We start from the raw sequence: 25,050 nt of genomic DNA on the forward strand, positions 1-25,050 counted from the left end.
AAAGAGCACATGTCTTGGAACATGAATGTGGTACTTCTGCTTAGACCTCAGTTTCTGCTTCTGTTCCACTCATTTAAGAGTGAAATATGAAAGCAAAACCCTGGAGACTTTCCACACAGGGGCCAGAAAGTCGCTCCCTCCAGCCCCAAGAAGTTCAGCCGAGGTCCAAGGGCTTGGCCTCTTCTTCTTCAGAAGGACGTGGATGTCTTCAGCTCCCCCGTGCCCTGTCTCACCTACTTAGCCCTGTAAGACTGGGGTTAGTGGTATTGTCTTCATCAAGTAGTATTAGTCTCTTCCTCCTCCTCCTCCTCCTCCTCCTCTTCCTCCTCCTCCTCCTCCTCTTCCTCCTCCTCCTCTCCTCCTTCTTTTTCTTCTTCTTGAGACAGATTCTTCCTATCTTGTTCAGGCTGATCTGGAACTTGTGAGCAAAGCCATTTTCCCACCTTAATCTCTTGAGTGGCTGGGACTATACTCACACCTACCGCACTTGGCTCACCAATTTTTTACATAAAAAGAAAAAACTCCCTTCAAGATCACCCAGGAATAGAGAAGTACAACCACGCCTGCGTACAGACAGGACCCCCAGTGTGTCACAAAAGTGCTTTGTTCTGACCAGTGGTGTGGTGCTGCCCTTTCTTCAGGAGATACATGTCCAAAACCTGACTAGCTGTCCCAGGATGCAGACAGAATGAGAAGGAGATGCAGTGGAAGTGGATTACTGTGGATCCTTTCCCTCTCTGAAATGTGTGGAGTAAAACGTAATGGCGGCTTGCTGCTGTCCTCCCACAGCTCCCGGCCCTTCCTTTACTTCTCCAGAGGAGCCAATCTCCTGGGAGAATGACGGCCAGATAAACAGCAGAGTAGAAAGAAGAGGTTCCCTCCAAAGAGGTTCACCACAAATTGGATCCTAACACATGAAACAGCAGCCAAAGAGGTGTTCTGAACTTCTAAAAATGATGTAACATTTCAAAGATAACAAAGATCTAGGCATCTTGCCTGCCCCACTGAGGGAATCTTCAAAAGGAAGATTTGCTTTCCAGCTCTGTGAGAAGGTAACTCTACAAGCAAGGGAGGTTGGTGGCAGATAGGAGAAGCCAAGGCCCTATGACAGGGCTGTAAACATTGTGGTTTTCTAAGGCCAACCTGGTACATGGCTTTGGCAACTATGGTTAAATCGCCAAAAGGTGGTGAAGGGCATGTTCCGGAAGGAAAAGAATCATCTCCCTGTTCTCAAACGATGTGGAGACTGTCCTTGGGAGAATGGGGGTGCACTGGAAGAGAACACACTCCTTCTTCTTCAGCCAGGGGGTACAGGCAGTTCCTTGGGTCTACCCCATCATATTCCATGTTCATACTAACACACTGAGCTCCGGGAGGAGTACTTGGAGGGGGTTGAGGAAGTGAGGATGCCTACATCAGTAAAGAGGCTCTAAACTGGGCAAAACTCTCCTGCTAGGACAAAGGTGACGAAACCTCTCTAGACTTCCCAGTGAAGCCCTCGCTGGACCCGATGGGCCTCCAGTGAAGACTGCTGCACCCTGAGGGAAGGCCCATGAGCACAGACTGAGTCCCCGAGACCGACCCTGAGGCTCAGCTGGGGAGATAGAGCGGACCTCTGTCCCCTTGGAGCCGTGCCTCAGGACTGTCCTCACCTCGGCAGGTTCTGGGGCAGCCGGCAGCCCCTCTGGGATCTTACTGCCAGAGCCATCAAAGAGGATGGACACCCTCCGTGCTGGGACTCTGTTGCCTACCAGGGCTACTCACCACCATGTGATCTTGAACTCATAGATGGGGCGCTTGCAGTAGTAGTGGTTGATGAGGTGCTTGTCACACACCCCAATGCACTGGTGGTCCACAGTGAGGCCCTGGGCCGACAGGTCCGTGACCAGGCAGTGCAGCAGGTCATAAACATCAGCCACGGCCTCCCAGGGCCCAAAAGACACATCCACTTCGCAGTGGTGCTCAAAGAGCTGCCCGTCACTGTCGCTGCGCTCGAAGCGCAGGGAGTTGAGGAGCGGGCACTCGTAGGGAGTGATGGGCATCTCCTCCTTGAACACGCAGACCTTGAGCTTGGCAAAGCGGGCCTTGCGCTGCACCGCGCGCAGCCGGGCGATCTCCACGATCCGCTCCAAGTGGTCTAGGAAGGATAGACACAGCACCCATCACTGGGGTGGGGTAAGGGATGAGCAGGGCAGTGGGAAAGCACACGGGGAGCCCCAGTAACAGCAGGAGGGAAGGGACCCATTTCACAGGGAAGGGATTCAGGGACCTCTGAAGGGCACAAACCCAACCAAAGGCCAGGGGTCTGCACATCAAAAGGAAGCCAACAAGATGAGGACTGTCCTCTGAGGTGGGCCCACCTTCATCTGCATACTCCTAATTTACTGAGGGGGAAGACATTCTCTCCCATCTCAAATAATTCGGATGAACCTTGGGCCCATTAGTTCTGGTGGAGACCTAGCCGCTGGCAGGCGCCTTACAACCCTGTCCCCCACACCCCAACTGTCCGGGGCAGTTGAGCCCTCACCTTTGTAATAGGGCATAAGTCCCAGAAAGGCCTGGCGCACCTTCTCGCCCTTCAGCGGCTGCATGTTCTCCAGCTGCTCCAGGAGGGGCCCGATGGCATAGTACTGAGCCTCCTTGTGCACGGCCCGCACACGCTCCCGGGGCGGCAGGTCCCCCGAGCGCAGGAAATTCAGCACATCTCTGAGGAGGAAGGAAAGAGGACAGTTGAGAAGGAGCAAATGAACCTGGACCTGGGTGGGTCCATGTGAAGGTTAGAACACAGAATCTGCATCCAGACTGCCAGCTGTGTGACTTTCCGTAAGTGAAATTGGCCTGTATATATCTTGATATCCTCAACTATAAAATGAGAGAAAATAATAATAGCAATAATAATAAATAAAACTACTACTAATAATAATAAAATTATTATTTTCTCTCATTTTACAGTTGAGGATATCTCATAATGTTATGGGGGCATTAACTGAGTTGATATATGAAAGTGTTTGGAAAATTCCTGGAACAGAGTAAGCTGTCAACAAGCATTACTAGTTACTATTAGTAACATCATCATTATTGCTATTAAAATTACTAATATTGGAGACTTATAGGTATAATATAAAGATGCACACACATATATATGGTTTTAAAATTATCTTATATACTTTAAAGTGAGGTATTGTGATTCCTCCTGCATGTTTTTTGTTGCTAATAACTATTTTGGCTATTCTGGGTTTTTGTTGTTCCAAATGAATTTAAGGACTGATTTTTCTATGTCTGTGAGGAACGACTTTGGTAATTTAATGGGTATTGAGTTGAATCTGTAGAATATTTTTGGAAGTGTGACCATTTTGATAATATTTATTCTGCCTATCCATGAACATGGAAGATCTTTTCATCTACTAAGGTCTTCTTCAATTTCTTTTTTCAATGTTTTATAATTTTCTTTGTAGAGGTATTTTACCTCCTTGGTTTAATCCTAAGTATTTTATTTTTTTGTGGGAAATCCTGAGTGGAAGTGTTTTCTGGATTGCATGCGTATCTATGTTCATAGCTACACAATTCACTATTCACAAACTATGGAACCAGCCAAGATGTCCATCAACAGATGAATGGATTACAAAACTATAGGATATGTACACAATGGAATTTTATTCAGCCATAAAGAAAAACACAATTACATCATTTACAGGGAAATGGATGGAACTGAAGAACATTATGCTAAAGTGAGATTAGTCAGTCACAAAAAATAAGAAATCGGATGCTCTCCCTAATATGTGGAAGCTAGGGAGAAAATGGGTCATAGAAAAAACTCTAGATGAAGAAGAAAAAAAACACAGATGAGCAAATAAGGTGATCTAACTAAGGGAGACTGGAGGGGGGGAGAGAGAAATTCCCTAGTGTACATGATGTACAGTCACAAACATATCAAAGTCAATCACTAAGCTAAAACTGAGAGGAGGGATGGGGAGGGAATGGGGTGGGAACTGGGTAAGGGCTAACTGGATGATGTGTGCATGTGTGCCTCACCATCTTGCACTCCATTAAGATGCACAACTACGCCGGGCGTGGTGGCGCACGCTTGTAATCCCCACGCTTGGGAGGCAGAGACAGGAGGATCGCGCAGGTTCGAAGCCAGCTTCGCGCACTGGCTTAGGAGACCCTGTTTCCAAATAAAAATGTAAAAATAGGTCTGGGAGTGTAGCCCGGAGGTAGAAGGGCTTCCAGGAACCCCAGTACCACAAAAAAAAAAAAAAGATGCACAACTACAATGCACCAATAAAAAATTTTTTAAAATACCAAACACACACACACACACACACACACACACACACAAAATAAAATTGTTATATATATATTTTTGTACTGATGGTTGAACCCAGAGCTACACTCCCAACCTTATCTTATTTTTTATTTAAACAGGGTCCCTGGGTGTGGTGGTGCATGCTTATAATTCCAGTATTTGGGAGGCTAAGACAGGAGGATTGTAGGTTCACAGGCAGCCTCAGGTACTTAGTGAGACCTTCTGCAACTTCATGAGACTCTATTTCAAAATAAAGAATAAAAATAGGGCTGGGGGTTTAGCTTGGAGGTAAAATGCCCCTGGGTTAAATCTCTAGTTCTGCAAAACAAAACAAGTGAAAAAATGAAACAGGGTCTTGCTAAGTTGGCGAGGCTGCCCTCGAACCTGCAACCCTCCTATCTCAGCCTCCCAAATACTGGGATTATAGGATGTGCCAACATGCCTGGCTATATGTTTTATTTACTTATTTGTTTGTTTATTTTTTTTTTCAGTGCTAGAGATGGAACACGGGGCATTCTACCTCCAAGCTATAGCCTAGCCTGATTTTTTATTATTTATTTTTGAAAGAGGGTCTCACTGAGTTGCAAAGGGCCTCACAAAGTAGGTGAGTCTGGCCGCAAACCACAATCTTCCAGTCTCAGCCTCTCAAATGCTGGGATTACAAGCATGCACCACCATGCCCAGCTTATATATTATAATTTAAACAGATCCCCTAAGAACATCTCCTGTGCTTAGAAAAATACAAGCACATCTCTGAGTAGGAAGGAAAGAGATCATCGAAAAGAAGCTATCAGACCTGAGTAGTGCCGTGTAGTTGTTAGAGCTCAGAATCTGAAGCCAGATTACCAGCTATGTGACTATATGTTATAATTTTAAAAATATAATTAAGTTATAAAATATTATTAATACTAGATCATTTTTTTTGTACTGGGGGTTGAGCCCAGAGGCATTCTACTCCAAGTTACACCTCTAGCCCGATTTTTCAATTTCTTATTTGGAAACAGGGTTTCACTAGGTTGCTGAGAGCCTAAGTTGCTGAGGCTGGCTTTGAACCTGCAATCCTTCTTTCTCAACCTCCCAAGCACTGGGATTACAAATATTACCACCATGTCTGGCCTGTGATAAATCTTTATTTTTATGGTGCTGGGGAGCCCAGCCTTGTACATGCTAGTGAAGCACTCTACCGCTGGACTATATTCTCAGTCCAAATGTACCAATTTAATTAAATGAATTTAATTCAATTACTTCAAGTAGGAATATACTCTCACAACTATCACCAAAACATAGGATATTTCCATTTCCTGAAGATTTCCTTGTGCCCCTTCTCAGACAATCCCTACAGGGGCAACCACTCCATTTTTGTCTATCAACAAAGATTCATTTTGCCTTTTCTTAAAATTTGTATAAATAAAATTATACAATTTGTTCTCTTTTTGTGTGTGTGTGGTACTGAGGATGGAACCCAGGGTCTTTTCTACCTCCGGACTATACTCCCAGACCTATTTTATACTTTATTTGGACACAGGGTCTCACTGTTTCTGAGTGAGTTGCTGAGAGCCTCACTAAGCAGCTGAGGCTGGCTTTGAACCTGTGCGATCCTCCTGTCTCAGCCTCCCAAGTGCTGGGATTACAAAGTGTATGCCACTACGCCTGGCAATTTGTTCTCTTTTTTTATTTAATTTTTGGTACTGAAGATTAAACTCAGAGGTATTCTACCCCCGAGCTACACCCATAGCCCTTTTTCTTTTTCCTTTTGAAATGGGGTCTTACTAAACTGCTGAGGCTGGCCTTACATCTGCAATCTTACTCTCTCAGTCTCCCAAGTACTGGGATTACAGGTGTGTGCCGCTATGCTTGGCAGTATATTTTCTTTTGTAGCTGGCTTCTTCCACTCAACAAAATGTTTTTGAGATTTAGCTTCCATATTGTATGTATCCTCTTACCTCCTTTATATAAGTGAGGCCCAATTGGGGCCCAAGGAGGCCAGCGACACCCTTGCCACAGCTCTCGAGCCATTGCTACTGAGGCTCAGATCCAGACACGGCTGGCTTTAAGCCCACACCACTATGATCCAGGCTTTAGCAGACGTATTCAGCCGAAAGTGTGGTATGCTGCTCACGAGGAGGAACTGTCCCAGAAAGAGGCCGAGCAGCCTCCATGGTGGGTGCTGGAGTACATGAGCTGCACTAGCAGAGAAATGCATCCCTCCCAATGTTCTAAACCCTGTTTTATTTGAGCCTTTCAACAACTGCATCTGCTTATGATGAGTCATGGGCCCCTGGAGTCCAGCAGCCCAAGCGTGAGCCACCATATCTTGCTTTCCACCATGTCCTCACCTGGCTCCATCAATCCCCAGCTATGGCCACCTGGGCGTGGGCACAGTAGCCTCGAGCCAAACCCTGTTCCCCTTTCCCACAGTCCCTTCTAAAATTAGTCCTCTGGGATCTTCAGCAGAGCCTCAAGAGCTCTGAAAAACAAAAGCCTGGGGCAAGGCCCAGCTAAGAGTGCTAGGGGAGCTGCCAGCTGGGGCCAGCACTTTCCTCCCCAAACAGCCTACAAACAAAAATCTTTTTATAGTTCCACACAGTGATGTGACACTTTGTTTTCTCAGCATCAGAGGCAGCTGATAGCCCACTGGGGAAACCCAGATGCTTCAAAGCAAAGTATCTGACCAAAGGCTCCTTGCTGAGGATAAAAATGACCCTCCCTGCACTGTGGACCAAGCTGCTTGAAGGTCAGCACAGAGGCCAGGCGGCTGGAGAGCACCCGCCTCCCTCATCATCTGATTCAAGGGCAAGGACTACAGTGCTTCTCTAATTATCTTCAAAGTTAGACTGAAGGAGCAAAGACTTTCAGCCAAATACTCTGAAAAGCACCTGGGCAGAGGTCACGCCAAGGCTATTTAATCCTTACTGATAGGCCTGTGGGGCAGCTATAATTACTCATACCACAAACAAGGAAGCTGAGACACAAAGGCTTTAAATTGTTTATCAAGCCTTTTCTTGGAATGGTTAATTTTTTTTTTTTTTTTTTTTTTGCTACTGGGGATTGCTCCCAGGGGTCTTGTATCTCCAAGCTATCCCCCAAGCCCTTTTTTTTTTTTTTTTTTTTGGTGGTACTGGGGTTACTGGAAGCCCTTCTACCTCCGGGCTACACTCCCAGACCCATTTTATATTTTTGAAACAGGGTCTCTTTCACAAGCGCCTGCGCGATCCTCCTGTCTCCGCCTCCCAAGCGCAGGGATTACAAGCGTGCGCCACCACACCCGGCCCCCCAAGCCCTTTTTACTTTGAAACAGGGTCTTGCTAAATTGCTGAGGCTGGTCTCCAACCTGCAATCCTGTCTTAGTCTACCAAGTACTGGGATCACAGGCATATGCCACTACGCCCAGCTAGGGCTATCTCTTTTGAGATTGTGTTTATGTGTTTTGGTGTTAAAATAATAATTTTTTTTTTTTTTTTTTTTTTTTGCAGTGCTGAGGGTGGAATCCAGGGGCAGTCTACTTCTGAGTTATACCCCCAGCCCTATTTTTCAGTTTTTTTTTTTTTTTTTTGGTGGTACTGGGGTTCCTGGAAGCCCTTCTACCTCCGGGATACACTCCCAGACCTATTTTTTTAACTTTTTTATGTGGAAACAGGGTCTCTTAAACCAGCGAGGCTGGCTCTGAACCAGCGTGATCCTCCTGTCTCCGCCTCCCAAGCACAGGGATTACAAGCATGCACCCGGCAATCTTCTTAGTTTTGAAACAGGGTCTCACTGAGGTGCGAAGGGGCTCGCTAACTAGCTGAGGCTGTCTACAAACTGCGATACTGCGGTCTCAGTCTCCCGAATGCTGGGATTATAAGTGTGCGCCACCACACCCGGCTCTAATAATAGAGTTTTTTGTTAGTTTTTTTTTTTTTTTTGGTGGTACTGGGGGTGGAACCCAGAGGTTTTCTACCTCTGGGCTATACTCCCAGACCCATTATATATATATTTTTTTGGAAACAGGGTCTCACTAAGTTGCTGAGAGCCTCACTAAGTAGCTGAAGCTGGCTTTGAACCTGTGCGATCCTCCTGTCTCAGCCTCCCAAGTGCGGGGATTACAAGCGTGCACCACCATGCCCGGCTTTTGTTAGTGTTTTAAAGACTTTTCTTGATGAAATTAAAGGACAGCAACCTTATGTCAGTCCTACTTCACCTTTTTTTGTGTGGTATTGGGGAATCAAACTTGGGGCTTCACGCAAACTAGGAAAGCACTCTGCCACTGAGCTCCATCCCAGCCCCTTACTTCACCTTTTTTGTTTGTCCCTTTTCCATTGCTGGGAACCACCGCTGCACACTCCACTTCTCTTCATGGCGGTGTGGAGCCCCAGAATCTGGGCCTGAAGGTCTTCTCCAAGAAGTTGTCTTAGGCTTCCCGCAACTCTAGAGGAGATCACACCTTCTCCTCTGCACATGAGTGACAACTTCCCAGGTCTCGAATTGCATGGGTAAAACGTTCATCACTCCCAGGCAGTGAGTGCTACGTGGAAATTTCTCTGGCTAGCCTTGATTCTTTTGGCAAAACAACTAAGAATTCTACTCAATAAGCACATTTATTAAATCCCATTGTTATATTATCTCCTCTTTAAGTCCTACGGAAGAGGCTAAAGCCCCAGACCCAAGCCCAGGTAACTCACTTGCTAGGATCACAAAGCTGATGGAAGAGAAAGACACCTACCCAAAGTGTGTGCCATCTCGGTCAATGAAGTACCGGCCCTCGGAGTCTGTGGGGATGTAATGTCGCCCGCTGAACATGGCTGCCAGCATGGTGTCTTCGTAGCGCCGCAGAGTAGACAGGCGTGTGGTGAAGTGAGCCCCTCCGATGTTAAGGGGGACAACCTCAGGGAACTGGAAAGGAACCACCAGAATTCTCAGCACACAGGAGGCTCTAAGAGCTGGGCTGCTCCTTCTCCATCTTCTCAGGTCTGATTAGTGCCACATCGTTCATTCATTCACCCCAAGCCCAGGGATTTGTTTGAATAATTTCTTTGTTTCTCCTCCCTCTTTCTCCACCCATCAGTTGCCAAGTCCTATCCATTCTTTTTTTTTTTTTTTTCCAGTACCAGGGATGGAATCCAGGGGCATTCTACCTCCAAGCTATACCCCCAGTCCTGTTTTTTTTTTTTTTTTTTTTTTTTTTTTTTTTTGGTGGTACTGGGGTTCCTGGAAGCCCTTCTACCTCTGGGCTACACTCCCAGACCTATTTTTATATTTTTATTTAGAAACAGGGTCTCCTAAGCCAGTGCGCGCGGCTGGCTTCGAACCTACGCGATCCTCCTGTCTCCGCCTCCCAAGCGCGGGGATTACAAGCGTGCGCCACCACGCCCGGCCCCAGTCCTGTTTTTTATTCTTTATTTTTGAAACAGGGTCTCACTGAGTTGCAAAGGGCCTAAGTAGTAGCTGAGGCTGGCCGCAAACTTGGATTCTCCTGTCTCAGCCTCCCAAATGCTGGGATTACAAGCGTGTGCCACCACGCCCAGCTAAGTTCTACCATTCTAAACCTGCTAGCTCACATATTTAATTTTTTTAATTTTTATTTATTTTTTTTTTTTGCAGGTCTTGGGATTGGAACCCAGGGGCATTTGACCTCCAAGCTACACCCCCTGCCCTATTTTTTATTCTTTATTTTGAAACTGGGTTTCACTGAGTTGCAGAGGGCCTAAGTAGCTGAGGCTGTCTGCGAACCACGATTCTCTGGGTCTCAGCCTCCCGAATGCTGGGATTACAAGCGTGTGCCACCACGCCCGGCTCTTATTTTTTTTTTAATATTTATTATTAGTATTTTTGGCGGGTCTGCGGATGGAACACAGGGGCATTCAACCTCCAAGCTACACCCCCGCCCTATTTTTTATTCTTTATTTTGAAATAGGGTCTCACTAAGTTGCAAAGGACCTCACTAAGTAGCTGAAGCTGTTCGCAAATCGCAATCCTCTTGTCTCAGTCTCCCAAATGCTGGGATTTTAAGTGTGCACCACCACGCCCAGCCTATTTTATTTTTTATTTTGACAACAGAGTCTCACTAAGATGCAGATGGCCTTGCTAAATTGCTGAGGCTGCCTGCAAACCTGCGATCCTCCTGTTTCAGCCTTTCAAGGATTACAAGTGTGCACCACCGCACCTGGCTCCCAAAATGCTTTTACCACTTTTCCTCTGTCCATTTAGCAAATACAATTGTCCCATGAAATGGCGTAGGTTACTACTGCGTAAAGGAACTTTGGGTGGGCATGGTGGGACACATAGATTAAAAGCTTCTATTCAAATTCCCCTCCACTTCTGCCAATCCCCCAGGGTAGAGCCAAGTGCACACTCCTTCACCGCACCTTCAGTGTGAGGCCACTCTTCTCTACTGCAGTGCCTAGCACAATACGCTGGCAATTATATTCTTCTACTAGACCCCAAGCTTCCCAAGGGCGGGGATAGCCGGCGTGCTTGCCAGTTATGGGCCTGCCCACAACAGATCTCAGTAGATGTTTGTTGATTGTGCCCAGGCACGCAGTCCTCATTCTCACTCCATTCCTCACCTACGTAATCTGCAGAGTGGGAAGATTAATCCCCAATTCTACCAGGTTTTGGAGACGAGGGCGGGGTGAGAACAGGACAATGACAGCCGAGGTTTGCGCTGGGGACTCAGGGTTCCCCCTAGCACGCTCAGGCTGTTTTTGTTTGCAATGCCTTTTGCCGCTTATGGGTTCCAGCAAAGAGCATCTGAGAGTAATGAAGTCAGTGCTCTAGTTTTCCCACACACTTCCTCCAGATCAACTAAGATTTTACCCCAGTGCTTTTCACTGTTATAACATTTCTTACTCTAGTGAAAGTATGTATATTCATCTAAACAGTCCCTTTTCCCAGCTTTCAAGTCCTTTGTGAAATAAAGCAGGATACAATATATTAAATAAAACTTACTCAAGGCCAAGTTCACAGTAAAGACCTAAAATTCCCAGAATGAATGAACAAAATATACAGGTTTTACAGATTTGTAACTCTGCCTTCTGCTTTTTTCTCTAGGTCTTCTCAACCCATTCTATGTGCATACTAAGGACTCAAATATTGTTTTAGAATAATAATACTTTATATTTCTGGAGCTTTCTTAACCTTTACCAAGGTTTTTTTTTTTTTTTTTTTTTTTTTTTTTTTTTTTTGGTGGTACTGGGGTTCCTGGAAACCTTTCTACCTCCGGGCTACACTCCCAGACCTATTTTATATTTTTATTTGGAAACAGGGTCTCTTAAGCCAGCAAGGCTGGCTTCGAACCAGCACGATCCTCCTGTCTCTGCCTCCCAAGCACAGGGATTACAAGCGTGCGCCACCATGCCTGGCTTTACCAAGGGTTTTTAACACCAATCCATGTGTTTGCTCTATGTTAGACACAAGAAAAATGAAGCTGAGAGAGGAGAAAAGTAATTGAGGGCTGGGGATGCTGCCCTGGGTTCTATCATCTGTACCATCACATACACACACACACACACACACACACACACACACACACACACAGATTCAGGCATTGTGTTGCATGCCTGTAATCCCAGCTACTCAGGAGGCTGAGGCAGGAGGATTGCAGGTTCGAGACCAGCCTCTGCAATTTAGTAAGACTCTGTCCAAAAATAAAATAAATTGAAAAGGAATTGGAGACTCTGCCTCGGAGGTTGAGTGCTTCCCTGCTTTCCTAGCAATGTGCCAGCATTGGGGGTGGGGGGGAGGGGAGTAATTCAAAGTTTCAGAGCTCACAGCTCCGGAGCAGTGTGATCCATGGGAGGAACTGGCACTGGAGTCCCAGCCTACCGCCTATGGGGTTTGTGTCCTTTCCCACAAACCACATCATCTCCTCAATGACAGTGCACCAAAAAATGTCTCTACTGTCTTTTTTCCCAACTGCAGAGAGCAAATCTAAAATTCTGCTCATTTTCACAAGTTTCCCAAGACGCTGGCAGTTCGGGGCTTCCAACCCCAGCACAACAGTGTCCGCCGCCCCAGAGCCTCCCCGGCCCAGCCGCTCTGCTCTGTGGGCTCTCCACACAGCCAGGCGCCTGCGCCCAGCACCACCTCCTGGCGTCTGACTTCAGGGTCCACCTTCCTTACTCTCCACGGAGGCTCGTCTCAGGCGTTGATGTAACAGAACCGCGCATAAAACAAGCCCGATGAAGCCACAGTGCCTCCCCGCACAGCAGCCAGAGCCAGAGCCGGGCTGTCAGGTGAGTGTGGACGCGTCTCTTAATCCGCCTGCCTGGTCTGCACACCGCTCTTTGTCCACTCCCTGGTGCTGGGGGAGTGGGCTTGGACCACCCGGGCCTCCTCTTGGATCCCTAGAAGACACGATCACCTCTTGGGGGAGTCCTGAGCCCCCTCCCAGGGGTTACCTCCCTTCTCTAATCAGTAAAGGTGGGCGGTGGGGATGAGAGTACATCAGCCCGTGAGTAGAAAGGAGAAGCAGGCGCCCGGCGCCCCCGGGGCGGGGCAGACACACCTGAGCCGCTCGCACCTCCAAGGTCAGCTCGGCCCGCACCTGCTCCTCCCGCGCCCGCCCCTCCGCGGCGCCCGCACCTCCTGGGGCAGCAGGGGCAGCGCGTGCCCCGCCTGCGTGGCCGTCGGGGTGGCCGGCTCCAGAAAGTCGTCCTCGGCGTCAGAGCTGGACATGGCACCGTCCGGGCGACGGCTGTCTGGCTCCCTCCCCGTGACTACCACCATCCCTCTGGCTCTGGGCGGTGGGCGCGGCTTCGGGCAGGCGGGTTGGCGGCGGCCCCGGGCACTAGCGGCCAGCAGAGCCTGGCATGACGCGGCCGGCCGCGGGCGGGCGGGAGAGGCCGAGAGCCCGAGCGCGAGCGGGTGGGCGGCGGCTGGTTCTGAGCCGGCCAGCTGGCGACCCCCACGAGCGCCGCCGGGCCGCGAGCCTGACCCGGCCGCCTCCCGCTATTGGCCAGGCCTCGGGGGCTCCGCCTTGATTGGCAGGAAGACCGCCCAGTCGCTGAGGCAGCGCGGAAGGCTAGCTCCGGAGTGACCAATGGGAGCGGGTCTGCTGGCCTGCCCTGCTCTGATTGGTTCCCTGGCCAGCGGGCGCGCGCTCTCCACCCCTGACAAGCTCCGGGTAGACAGGGCGGGGGCGCGCCGCCCTTCTCCTAGCGCGGCCTCGGCGGCGTGGGCGATGGGCAGGGTTCCCCTCGGTGACAGCGGGTCCTGTGTCTCCTCCATGGAGGGCCTGCGCAGTCTGTCCTGGAGGATGCGCCGGGAGGAGGGCTGAGGTGGTAGGAGAAGGAGCAGCACTGAGACAGTAGCCGGCCCTCTTCAAGCCACAAGGGCATACAGCCTGGCCTTGCAGTACTTTCCCGTTGGCTCACGTAGGGATCAGAAAAAAAAAAAAAAAAAAAAAAAACTCAGACTAGAGGCCCTCGCGTTCAAAGGATGACAGCGACTCCCCACGGTGACAGTCCCCTCCCCGCCTCAGGGCACCAGGGCACAGGCCTTTCCCAAAGAGACTCACCTTACCGCAGGCCGGCAGGGACCAGTCCAGTCGGATCCAACGCTTTTCTCTTTGGGACTCCTGTTGGAGGAGAGGGGAGCTGTTGGGGAATGGGCCATCTCAGGAACCCTTCTAGATACCAAGGTGTTCAGCTTTTTAAAACCATTTCACACTCAGACCCTTGAATAATTCTCACATTATTGACAGAAAGGGAAACTGAGACCTACGGTTAAGACAGCATCAAGAGTGTCAGCCAGGGGCTAGGGGGACAGCAGTTCCTCCGTTGGACACATCACACCTCCAGCTGTGGGACTCCTAGGTCAGCGTTCTCTCCGACTTCATTCGCATCCAAATCGCTAAAGGTAGCCAGGCGTGCTGGTGCACGGCTGTAATCCTAGTTCCTGAGAGGCTGAGACAGGACAATCTCAGGTTCACAGCCAGCCTTAGCAACTTAGTGAGACCTTGTTTCAAAATAAAAATAAATAAAATTAGGGCTGGGGATATAGCTCAGAGGTAGAATGCCTCTGAGTTCAATCCCCAGTACCACCACCACACACACACACACACACACACACACACACACACACACACACCTGTAGCAGGGTCTTAAGCAAACAGATTATTTCTAGTCCCACCTCCAGAGAATCTGATTTGTTTGGTCGGGAGGAAAGCCCTAACAAACTTTGGGTAATTCATATGCCACAGATCCAAGAATCCCACTGTGAGTAGCACTGCCTTAAAGAAGGCCCCTGAGACTTTCTCTTATCCACCACATCAGGCTCTAGCCTTTCTAAAAAATGCCCATAGCAGCCGGGCGTGGTGGCGCACACTTGTAATCTCTCTGTACTTGGGAGGCTGAGACAGGAGGATCACAGGTTCGAAGTCAGCCTCAGCAACTTGTGAGGCCCTCCACAACTTAGTGAGACTTGTTTCAAAATAAAGAATAAAAAACTGGGATGCGGGTGGAGCTCAGAGGTAGAAGGCCCCTGGGTTCAATCCCCAGTGCCACCACACACACACACACACAGTCACACAGGCTATAGCAAAATTTCTCTTTGGATCCTTAAGACACTTAGGATGTTTCCGTTGTGACACAAATCACAACCAGAGTGGGTTAGATGGTAAGAGAAGGCTAAGCAGACCCAGGGTTGGTTCATTAAGCAATGTAACAAGGAGTTACTCGGACCAGCTTCCTTCATTTATCCACTCTGCCAGATGGCCTCTCCAGCCCTAAGAATCCATATGAGAAAACCACACAACTCCCGCGCTATCCGGAGATGGTTAACCCAGCACACTGCTGAATAAAGAAAATGGGAGGGCGCACCCGAAGCTCAGGAGGGGGAAATCGACGCGCAATCAGCTTTATCGTGCTGAAATGTGTTGGAGTCTTCATTTTCCATTTCTGCTGAGAATTTCCATTAGGAAAATCTAGTTTCCCATTTGGTTCTGTTTACACACTGTGGAGAAATCCAAGGTCAGCAGCCTGGAATGAGGGCTGGCTGAGGGAGGAGGAAGGGGTGGGCGCAGGCTTTCTGGCAAGGCAGGGCAGCAGCTCTCTGCCATCCTGCCCAGACAGCTCTCAAGAGGGCTGCAGGGCCAGCGAGTCTCAGAGGGAGGAATCGGCGCTATGTGCCCAAACAGAGGTTGGGGCTTCTCTGAGAAGTTATAGGCCTGGAATTTACTTTTCAAAGAACAATCAACGAAATGGTTCTATAGGCAGTAACTCCTGAGATCAGGCAACTGGATTACAGTTGTGGTTTCTGCTGTGCCTCTGCAAATGAAAAAACTTTTTTTTTTCTCTTAGAAAAGAAGTATGTGTGTGTGTGTGTGTGTGTGTGTGTGTGTGTGTGTGTGTGTGTGTTACTGGGGATTGAACCCAGGGGCATTCCAACTCTGAGCTACACCCCCCCCCTATTTTATTTTATTTGAAACAGGGTCTTGATAAATTCCTGACAGCCTCGCTAAATTGCAGAGGCTGGCTTCGAACATGTCATCCTACTGTGTCAGCCACCCAAGCACAGGGATTACAGGCGTGCCCTACCACACCCAACAGAAAAAAAACTTTTTTTTTTTTCTTCTTCAGTACTGGGGACTGAACCCAGGAGCATTCTACCTCCGATCTACATCCCCAGCCTATTTTTTTCATTCTTTATTTTGAAATAAGGGCTCACTAAGTTGCGGAGGGCATCACCAAATAGATGAGGCTGGCCGTGAACCTGCAATCCTCCTGTCTCAGTCTCCCAAGTACTGGGATTATAAGCATGTGCTACCACGCCTGGTTTAGAAAAGGATTCTTGAATGCTGAGAAATCATTAAAGTGCTGATTCAGCTCCTGATTTTCACTCCTACTTTTATTGTTTGTTTGTTTGTTTGTTTTTCCTTTTTGTGGTCCTGGGTATTGAACCAAGTGGCATTCTACCTCTGAGCTACACCCTAGTCCATTTTGTGTGTGTGTGTGTGTGTGTGTGTGTGTGTGTGTGTGTGTGTGTGAGAGTGTTACTGGGAATTGAACTCAGAGGCATTCTACCTCAAGCTGTACTCCCAGCTTTATTTATTTATTTATTTATTTATTTATTTATTTGTGGTACTGGGGGTGGAACCCAGGTGCCCTCTACCTCCGGGCTATACTCCCAGACCTATTTTATACTTTATTTGGAAACAGGGTCTCACTAAGTTGCTGAGAGCCTCACTAAGTAGCTGAGGCTGGCTTCGAACCTGTGTGATCCTGGGATTACAAGCGTGTGCCACCACGCCCGGCTCCAGCTTTATTTTTATTATTTTGTTTTGAAACAGTCTTGGTAGGTTGCTGAGAGTCAGGCTCAGTTTCTGTGGTTGGTTTTGAACCTGTGATCATCCTGTGAACCTTGAACCTGTGACCAACCCGTGAGCTGCCCAAGTACTGGGATCACAGGTGTGTTCCATCATACCTGGCTTCATTTTATTTTATTATTTTTGTGGTGCTGGGGATTGAACCCAGAGGCATTTTACCTGGGTGCTACTTTCCCCAATTTTTAAAAAAATTGGAAACAGGGTCTCAGTAAGTTGCTGAGAGCCTCACTAAATTGCCGAGGCTGACCTGAAATTTGTGGTCCTTCTGTCAGTCTTTCAAGCATTATGATTACAGTTATACCACCACGCCCAACTTTATTTTAATGCTAACGTAAATAATTTAGAAAGGCCGGCATGGTGGTGACACCTGTGATCTCAGTCCTTGGGAGCATGAGACAAGAGGACCAATTTAGTGGGACCCTCAGCAACCTAGTGAGAGTGTGTTTCAAAGAAAAAATAAAAAGGGCTGGGGTGTGGGTGGGAGATAGGATGCCCCTGGCTCAATCCCCAGCACTACAAAATAAAATAGGGATGGGGGTATAGCTCACAGATAGAGTGCCTCTGGGTGAAATCAGAGAGAGAGAGAGAGAGAGACAGACAGACAGACAGACAGACAGACAGACAGAGGGAGAGAGAGAGGGAGAGGGAAAGAGAGAGAGAGGGAGAGAGAGAGAGGATGGGGAGGGGAAGGAAGGGGAAGCAATAGCACATTTCAACTCCCATTACAGCCAGGGCTCCTCCCTGATGAAGACAACCCCCATCCTCTCAGAGGTCACCATTCATCTTCATTTTTAAAAATAATAATCCCTTGTTTTTTTTTTAATAATAAGCCCTATTTTTTATATTTTATTTGGAAACGGTTTCACTAAGTTGCTGAGAGCCTCACTAAGTAGCTAAGGCTGGCTTCGAACCTGCGCGATCCTCCTGTCTCGGGCTCCCAAGCGCAGGGTTTACAAGCGTGTGTCCCACCATGCCCCAGCAACACCTACTGAATATATGAGAGAGAGAGAGAGGGAGGGAAGCAGGGGGGAGGGAGGGAGGGAGAGAGAGAGAGAGAGAGAGAGAGAGAGAGAGAGAGAGAGAGAGAAAATATCTGAGCTGGGTACAAAAGCACACACCTGTAATCTCAGTACTTAGGAGACACAAGGAAGATCACAGGTATAGGCAGCCTCAGCAACTGAGACCCTGTCTCAAAATAAAAAATAAAATAGGGCTGCGGGTGGAGCTTGGAGATAGAATACATCTAGGTTCAATCCTCAGTCTGTCTCTCTCTCTCTCTCTCTCTCTCTCTCTCTCTCTCTCTCACACACACACACACACACACACACACACACACACACACACGAATGAGGGAGACAGAAACTGGCCAGTGGAGAGAGGCATGCTCCGAGTTTGAGGACAGATAGTGGGGTTCGGTGGTTAGGAAGCCACTTGGGAAGCGCGGTCTCGTGCCGTCAGCAGTCTAACTTGCACAAGCATGAACTGTTCCTGTGAGGACATTTACTACAGAGGGATAGAGGAAGGTGTACTAACCATGCACTTATGTAACTCACTTAGTGGGGCTCTCCCAGATTTAGCTCACAGGAGACTGAAGGGTTAATTTGAGTTTGTTGGCTTGCAGGGTGGTTGGTGGGAGCTAGAGAAAGCCGAGGGAAAAGACACATGAAGATGCTCCCTAGACACGTGTTTAAATGGGCACATCCTGGGACTAGGAGGGGTAGGGGAAAAAGTAAGGGCAAGGGATGAGATCCCAAGGGAGAGTAGGCAAGCAGAGGTCATCAGTGTTAAGGACTCAAGTCTGTCAGTCTTACCTAAGTCAACTCGGTGGTGGTAGAGAGAAGGAAGGATAGAATCTATTGATCAAAGACTGATATGTTGAGGCCAAGGCCAGAGGGTCACAGATTCCAGGCCAATGTGAAGTAATTTGGTGAGACTGTTTTAAAATAAAAAGGGTCGGGTGTGGTGGCGCACGCTTGTTATCCCCGTGCTTGGGAGGCTGAGACAGGAGGATCGCACAGGTTCGAAGCCAGCCTCAGCTACTTAGTGAGGCTCTCAGCAACTTAGTGAGACCCTGTTTCCAAATAAAATATAAAATAGGTCTGGGAGTATAGCCCGGAGGTAGAAAGCCCTTGGGTTCCACCCCTAGTACCTACCACAAAAATAAATAAATAAATAAATAAATAAATAAATAAATAAAAAGGGCTAGCCAGGCATGGCGGCACACGCTTGTAATCCCAGCATTTGGGAGGCTGAGATAGCAGGATCTGGGTGCGTGTCCAGCCTCAGCTACTTAGTGAGGTCCTTTGCAATTCAGCAAGACCCTGTTTCAAAATAAAGAATGAAAAATGGGGCTGGGGATGTAGCTCACAGGTAGAATGGCCCTGGGTTCCATCCCCAGTACTGCAAAAAAAAAAAAAAAAAAGGAAAAAAAGAAAAAAAAAAGAAAAAAGAAAAGAAAAAATAAAAAAAGAAAAAGAAAGAAAAAAAGAAAAGAAAGTTCCCCTGGGCTGGGATAGATTGTAGCTCAGTGATAGAGCATGAACTTAGCAGGAGTAGGAACCCCTGGGTTTGATCTCCAGGACAAGCAAGGAAGGAAGGGGGGGGGCAGACATTCCTCCCCCTTTAAGGAGCTTTAAATGAGGGCGTGCCGTGATCTGACAAAGTGTCCAGAGCAGCAGGGACATACAGTTCCCAGCAGCAGTTAGTCATAGCGCAACACCAGAAAATAAATTTTCATCCATGGCAGTATGGATAATATTACTTCTTTCACTTAAAAGTCCAAATCAGCCGGGCATGGTGGCGTACACTTGTAATCCCAGCGCTTGGGAGGCTGAGACAGGAGGATCGCACAAGTTCGAAGCCAGCCTCAGCCACTTAGTGAGGCTCTCAGTAACCTAGTGAGACCCTGTTTCCAAATAAAATATAAAAAATAGGTCTGGGAATGTAGCCCGGAGGTAGAAAGCCTCTGGGTTTCACCCCCAGTACCACAAAAATAAATAAATAAATAAAATAATATAAAATAAAATAAAATAAATAAAAAATATATTCAGTAGGTGTCAAAGTCCAGAATTAGTCCTGGGCTTGCTTCATTTCCCCAAGTGACTCTGTCTGCTCCCACAGTTCCCAGTGCCATCTATATAATAAAGATTCCCATTATGGATGAATCCAGAATGTCCCTCCAAAAGCTCCTGTGTTGAAAACGTGGGCCCCACTGCGGCCAGGTTCAGAGGGAGGGCAGGGCTGGATGATGTCCATGCCTCAGGCCAGGCCTCAAGGGCTGTTGCTGTCACTAGCTCCTCCTTCTCCTCCTCCCTCCCTCCCTCTCCCTCTCTCTGTTCCTGGCGGCCATGACCTGTCCCGCTTTCCTTCCGCCACAGTCTCTGCCTTGGGGCCGGCTGACCATGGCCTGAACCTCTGAAACCAGGAGTCAAATAACCCTTTCCTCCTCCAAGTCGTTCTTGTCAGATATTTGGGTCACAGCAACGAAAAGCTGACTAGCATAACTCCGCAAAATCCAATTTCCAGCCCCAGTTTTCTTCCTTATCCCACATAAAACTGCCTCCTCAGCAGCTCTAGCTGATGTCCCCAAAGGCACCCGAAGTTAAGACGTCCAAAACTTGACCCATCAACCTTCCATCAAATGTTTTCTCCTCTTTTCCTCATTATTCTTTATCCCTCTTCCACTGGGAATAAAAGAAGTATCAGCCGCGGGTGGTGGCGCACGCTTGTAATCCCAGTACTCGGGAGGCTGAGACAGTAGGATCGGAGCTTCGTGGCCAGTCTAAGCTACTTAGTGAGGCCCTTCTCAACTTAGATCCTGTGGTTTCAAAATAAAGAATAAACTGAGTGTGGTGGCACACGCTTGTAATCCCAGCATTCGGGAGGCTGAGAATCGTGGTTCGCAGACAGCCTCAGCTACTTAGTGAGACCCTTTGCAATTCAGTGAGACCCTGTTTCAAAATAAAGAGTAAAAAATAGGGAGCCGGGCGTGGTGGCACAGGCTTGTAATCCCAGCATTTGGGAGGCTGAGACAGGAGGATCGGGGTTCACGGACAGCCTCAGCTACTCAGTGAGGCCCTTTGCAACTCAGTGAGACTCTGTTTCCAAAATAAAGACTAAAAAATAGAGCTGGGAGTGTCACTTGGAGGTAGAATGCCCCTGGGTTCCATCCCTAGTACCGAATATAAATAAATAAATAAATAAATAAATAAACAGGGCTAGAGGTGTAGCTCAGAAATAGAATGCCCCTGGGTTCAATCCCCAGTAAGGAGGAGGAGGAGGAGGGGGAGCGGGAGGAGGAGGAGGAGGAGGAGGAATCACAATTGGGAGGCAGGAGTCGGCCTTTCCCATACCCTCCAGGTCTTAGAGAGATTTTCAAAAGCTTGGCCACGGGCCCACTTGCTCACGGCTCTCTCTGTCCCCAGATGCACCACCATACACTAACCACCACTATCCCTTAGCCCATACCTCCCTTCCCATCGTCTGCTCCGTGAATGTGTCTGATGGCTCAGGGTGGGGCCGCCCTTCTTCTCTGCCCATTCTGAAGCCACATGGAATGTTAGAAGCTTGAAGTCAAAAAGCCATTTCCCCAGAGGACCTTGTGTCCTGGTTCCACAGGTGACCTGACCTTCAAGAAGCAGATCAATGCATTTGGGACTAAAGGGGCCAAAGTGAACCTTGGGTTGGAGAGCACGCTTTCTGCTCTTTCTGCTGGCACAAGCATGGACATAAAAGTGTTAACACTCTTTTTTTTTTTTTAATCCTGTATCTATAGCAGAAGTCCTAGTGTTGGTCTCTGGCTTCCCGGATATCAAAAGGCAGGATGTTTTATTAATCTCTGGAATATCTCCAAAGTCTAGTATAATGCTTGACGTATAGTAGGAACTCTAATAAATGAATATGTGAATTTATATTAGATCAAACTTAAATGATGACCTGTTTCTACAAATTTTTTTTGTGTGTATATGGTACTGGGGGTGGAACCCAGAGGCTTTCTACCTCCGGGCTATACTCCCAGGCCTTTTTTATATTTTATTTGGAAACAGGGTCTCACTAAGTTGCTGACAGCCTCACTAAGTAGCTAAGGCTGGCTTCGAACCCACGTGATCCTCCTGTCTCAACCTCCCAAGCGTGGGGATTACAAGCGTGCGCCACCACGCCCGGCCTACAAATTTTTTTCTCATTTATTTTATTGGTACTACTAGTATACAGACACATGTCTGGCTGCTAATAACATAGAGGTAGGAAATTCCAGGATGCCATGCTGAGCGGGTGGAGAGACTTTCCTCAAGTTGTGAGAGTTCCTGGAGATTTTCTTCAGGGCAAAATATTGAAGGAGGGCTCTTTCATGTGGGGTACACACTAGTCACCATGAATATCTTGTGTGTGTGTGTGTGTGTGTGTGTGTGTGTGTGTGTGTGTGTGTGTGTAAAATCCAAGTATTTGGGAGGCTGAGACAGGAGGATCATATGTTTAAAGCTATCCTCAGTAACTTAGTGAGATTGTGTTTCAAAATAAAAAAATATAGGGCTGGGATGTAGCTCAGAGGTAGAATGCCCCTGATCCAATCCCCACTAACACAATAAAATAAAAAAATAAAAATAAAATAGTGCTGGGGATATAGCTCAGTGGTAGACTGTTCCTTGGTTCAATCTCTGGTTCCACAAAAAAATAAAAAAATAAAAATAGGTTCATACCGACTACCCTTTGTAACCTCAAATTTTCACTTAACATGAAATGAAAATTTTTGTTAAGTAACTTTCTACATCATTGTATTTATTAGCTGAGTAATGTCCTATTATGTGGACGTACCATAATTCATTTGACCAACCTCATCTATTGTTAGGTTGTTTTCAATTGTTTTGTTTTTACAAGCTACACTGAAATAGACATTTTTGTAGATAAAGTTTTCAGTACATTCATTATACGCTTCCTTCTTTTCAACTTTAAAATTTTCCCCAAGTTTAGCAGTTATTCCATATTTGGCCAACAGAGGGCACTGTCGCTTTTCCTTCTCAAAGCCAGGCCCAGGCCATTTTTCTACAGTATGTAACAACAAAAAAGGGGGTTTCACTGCAAAAATTATTCAGTTTTAGATCTTTAGTAATAATCAATGCATTCAAAAGGGATAATAGAAGTCATTTATATTTATAACAAGATTAAACATACACACAAATACACATGCCCAACACTCAGAATAATAAACTGCTTTGTTAGAACTTAAACCCTACAAGGAATAATCAAATGACCTCTTTTGCTCAATTCAGAATAACTAAGCAAGTGCTCTAGTTTACGTGAAGGCATAAAGTCTCTGTAGAAGACTGCACTCAATAGACGACGTAGCAGGAAAACAAATTCAATCCTGAAAATACGGATTTTGCCAGAAGAAAACTCCAGACAGTCCCAGAATCTGTTAACATCTTAGAAATCTAGGTTTTCAGACAGGGCAGGTGGTGCACACCTGTAATCCCAGTACTTGGGAGGCTGAGACAGGATGATTCCAAGTTCATGGCCAGCCTCAGTAACTTGAGAGGCCCTCTGTAACTTAGTGAGACTCTGGTTTGAAATAAAAAAAATAAGAAGCCGGGTGTGGTGGCGCACGCTTGTAATCCCAGCATTCGGAAGGCTGAGACCTGGAGGATCACGGTTCGCGAACAGCCTCAGCTACTTAGGCCCTCTGCAACTCAGTGAGACCCGGTTTCAAAATAAAGAATAAAAAATAGGGCAGGGGGTGTAGCTCAGAGGTCAAATGCCTCTAGGTTTCATCCCCAGACCCGCAAAAATAAAATAAAATAAAATAAAATAAAATAAAATAGGGATGGGGTATAGTCAGAGGTAGAAAGCCCCTGGATTTAGTCCCTAGTGCCAAAAAAAAAAAAAAAAAAGGAAGAAGAAGGCAGATGGATTGATGGACTTTCAGGCAATACTGAATGGAACCTTGTCATTCTTTTCTTTGGTTATGCCAGGAATTGGACCCAAGGCCTCACACATTCTAGGCAAGTGCTTTATTTTCCCTTTTTTTTTATTGGGGTGTGTGTGGTACTGGGGCTGGAACCCAGGGGCAGTCTACTTTCAAGCTACATCCCCAGCCTTATTTTATTCTTTTATTTTGAAACAGGTTCTCACTAAGTTGGTGAGGCTGGCCACAAACCTGTGATCCTCCTGCCTTAGCCTGCCAAGTACTGGGATTATAAGCATTTGCCATCACACCTGGCTTATTTTACTTATTTGTAAACAAGTTCTCCCTAAACTGCTGACAGCCGCACTAAGTTGCTAAGGCTGGCTTTAAACTTGTGATCCTCCTTTCTCAGCCCTTCAAGGACTGGGATGAGCCACCATGCCCAGTTAAGCTATTTCTTTCTCTCTCTCTCTCTCTCTCTCTCTCTCTCTCTCTCTCTCTCTCTCTCTCTCTGTGTGTGTGTGTGTGTGTGTGTGTTATTGGAGATTAATCCAGGAGCATTCTACTCCTGAGCTATATACTAAGCCTTTTTTATTTTTTACTTTGAAACAGGGTCTCACTAAGCTGCTGAGAGTCTTGCTAAATTGCTGAGGCAGGCCTTGAACCTGTACTCCTGTCTCAGTTTCCCAAGTACTGGGATTGCAGGCATGGACCACCAGGCCTGGCTCCAGTCTAGCCATTTATTACTCTTATCTACCAGCCAGTTTTTAGTAGGTGATACTATTTAAGTTTAGTAGTTTTTAGTAGGTGATACTATTTAGGTTTTATTAGTGCTTGAAATAGGGTGGTTTTTTTTTTTTTTCGGTACTAGGGATGGAACCCAGGGGCATTCTACCTCCAAGCTGTACCCCCAGCCCTGTTTTTTATTCTTTATTTTGAAACAGGGTCTCACTGAGTTGCAAAGGGCCTCATTAAGTAGCTGAGGCTTCTGAGAACTGTGATCCTCCTGTCTCAGCCTCCCAAATGCTGGGATTATAAGCATGCCCACCACGCCCGGCTACTGTATGTATGTATGTATGTATGTATGTATGTATGTATGTGTGTATATATATATATATATATATATATATATATATATATGTTTGTGTGTGTGTGTGTGTGTGTGTGTGTGGTACTGGGGGTGGAACCCAGGGGCTTTTCTACCTCCAAGCTATATTCCCAGACCTATTTTACACTTTATTTGGAAACAGGGTCTCACTAAGTTGCTGAGAGCCTCACTAAGTAGCTGAGGCTGGCTTCGAACCTGTGCGATCCGCCTGTCTCAGCCTCCCAAGCACTGATATTACAAGCGTGCGCCACCATGCCGGCTTTATGTATATATATTTTTTATCACCAAGTTCACAGAGTCCTAAGGGCAGTGATCTGCCTACATTTCTTGGCACACAATTATTCCTAGGAAATTACTAAGGATACGGAGGGTACTTAAAAGGTTGTCGCTCAACACTAATGATGAGCTTCCACTCTTGAATCAAGATGATTACT

At 47.1% G+C, this 25,050-nt stretch overlaps 1 protein-coding gene across 1 annotated transcript; it reads right to left on the reverse strand.

Moving 5' to 3' along the window:
• Nucleotides 1-1,760: 1,760 nt before the first annotated feature.
• KCTD7 (potassium channel tetramerization domain containing 7) lies at nucleotides 1,761-13,012 on the reverse strand (the record flags this gene model as incomplete). Its single annotated transcript, XM_080702525.1, has 4 exons — nucleotides 1,761-2,137; nucleotides 2,528-2,706; nucleotides 9,009-9,178; nucleotides 12,869-13,012. 4 exons carry the CDS (start codon nucleotides 13,010-13,012, stop codon nucleotides 1,761-1,763), a joined length of 870 nt encoding a protein of 289 aa, XP_080558651.1.
• Nucleotides 13,013-25,050: the final 12,038 nt, after the last annotated feature.

Source organism: Muscardinus avellanarius (assembly GCF_963383645.1).
Source record: "Muscardinus avellanarius genome assembly, chromosome: 10".
Taxonomy (NCBI): Eukaryota; Metazoa; Chordata; class Mammalia; order Rodentia; family Gliridae; genus Muscardinus; species Muscardinus avellanarius.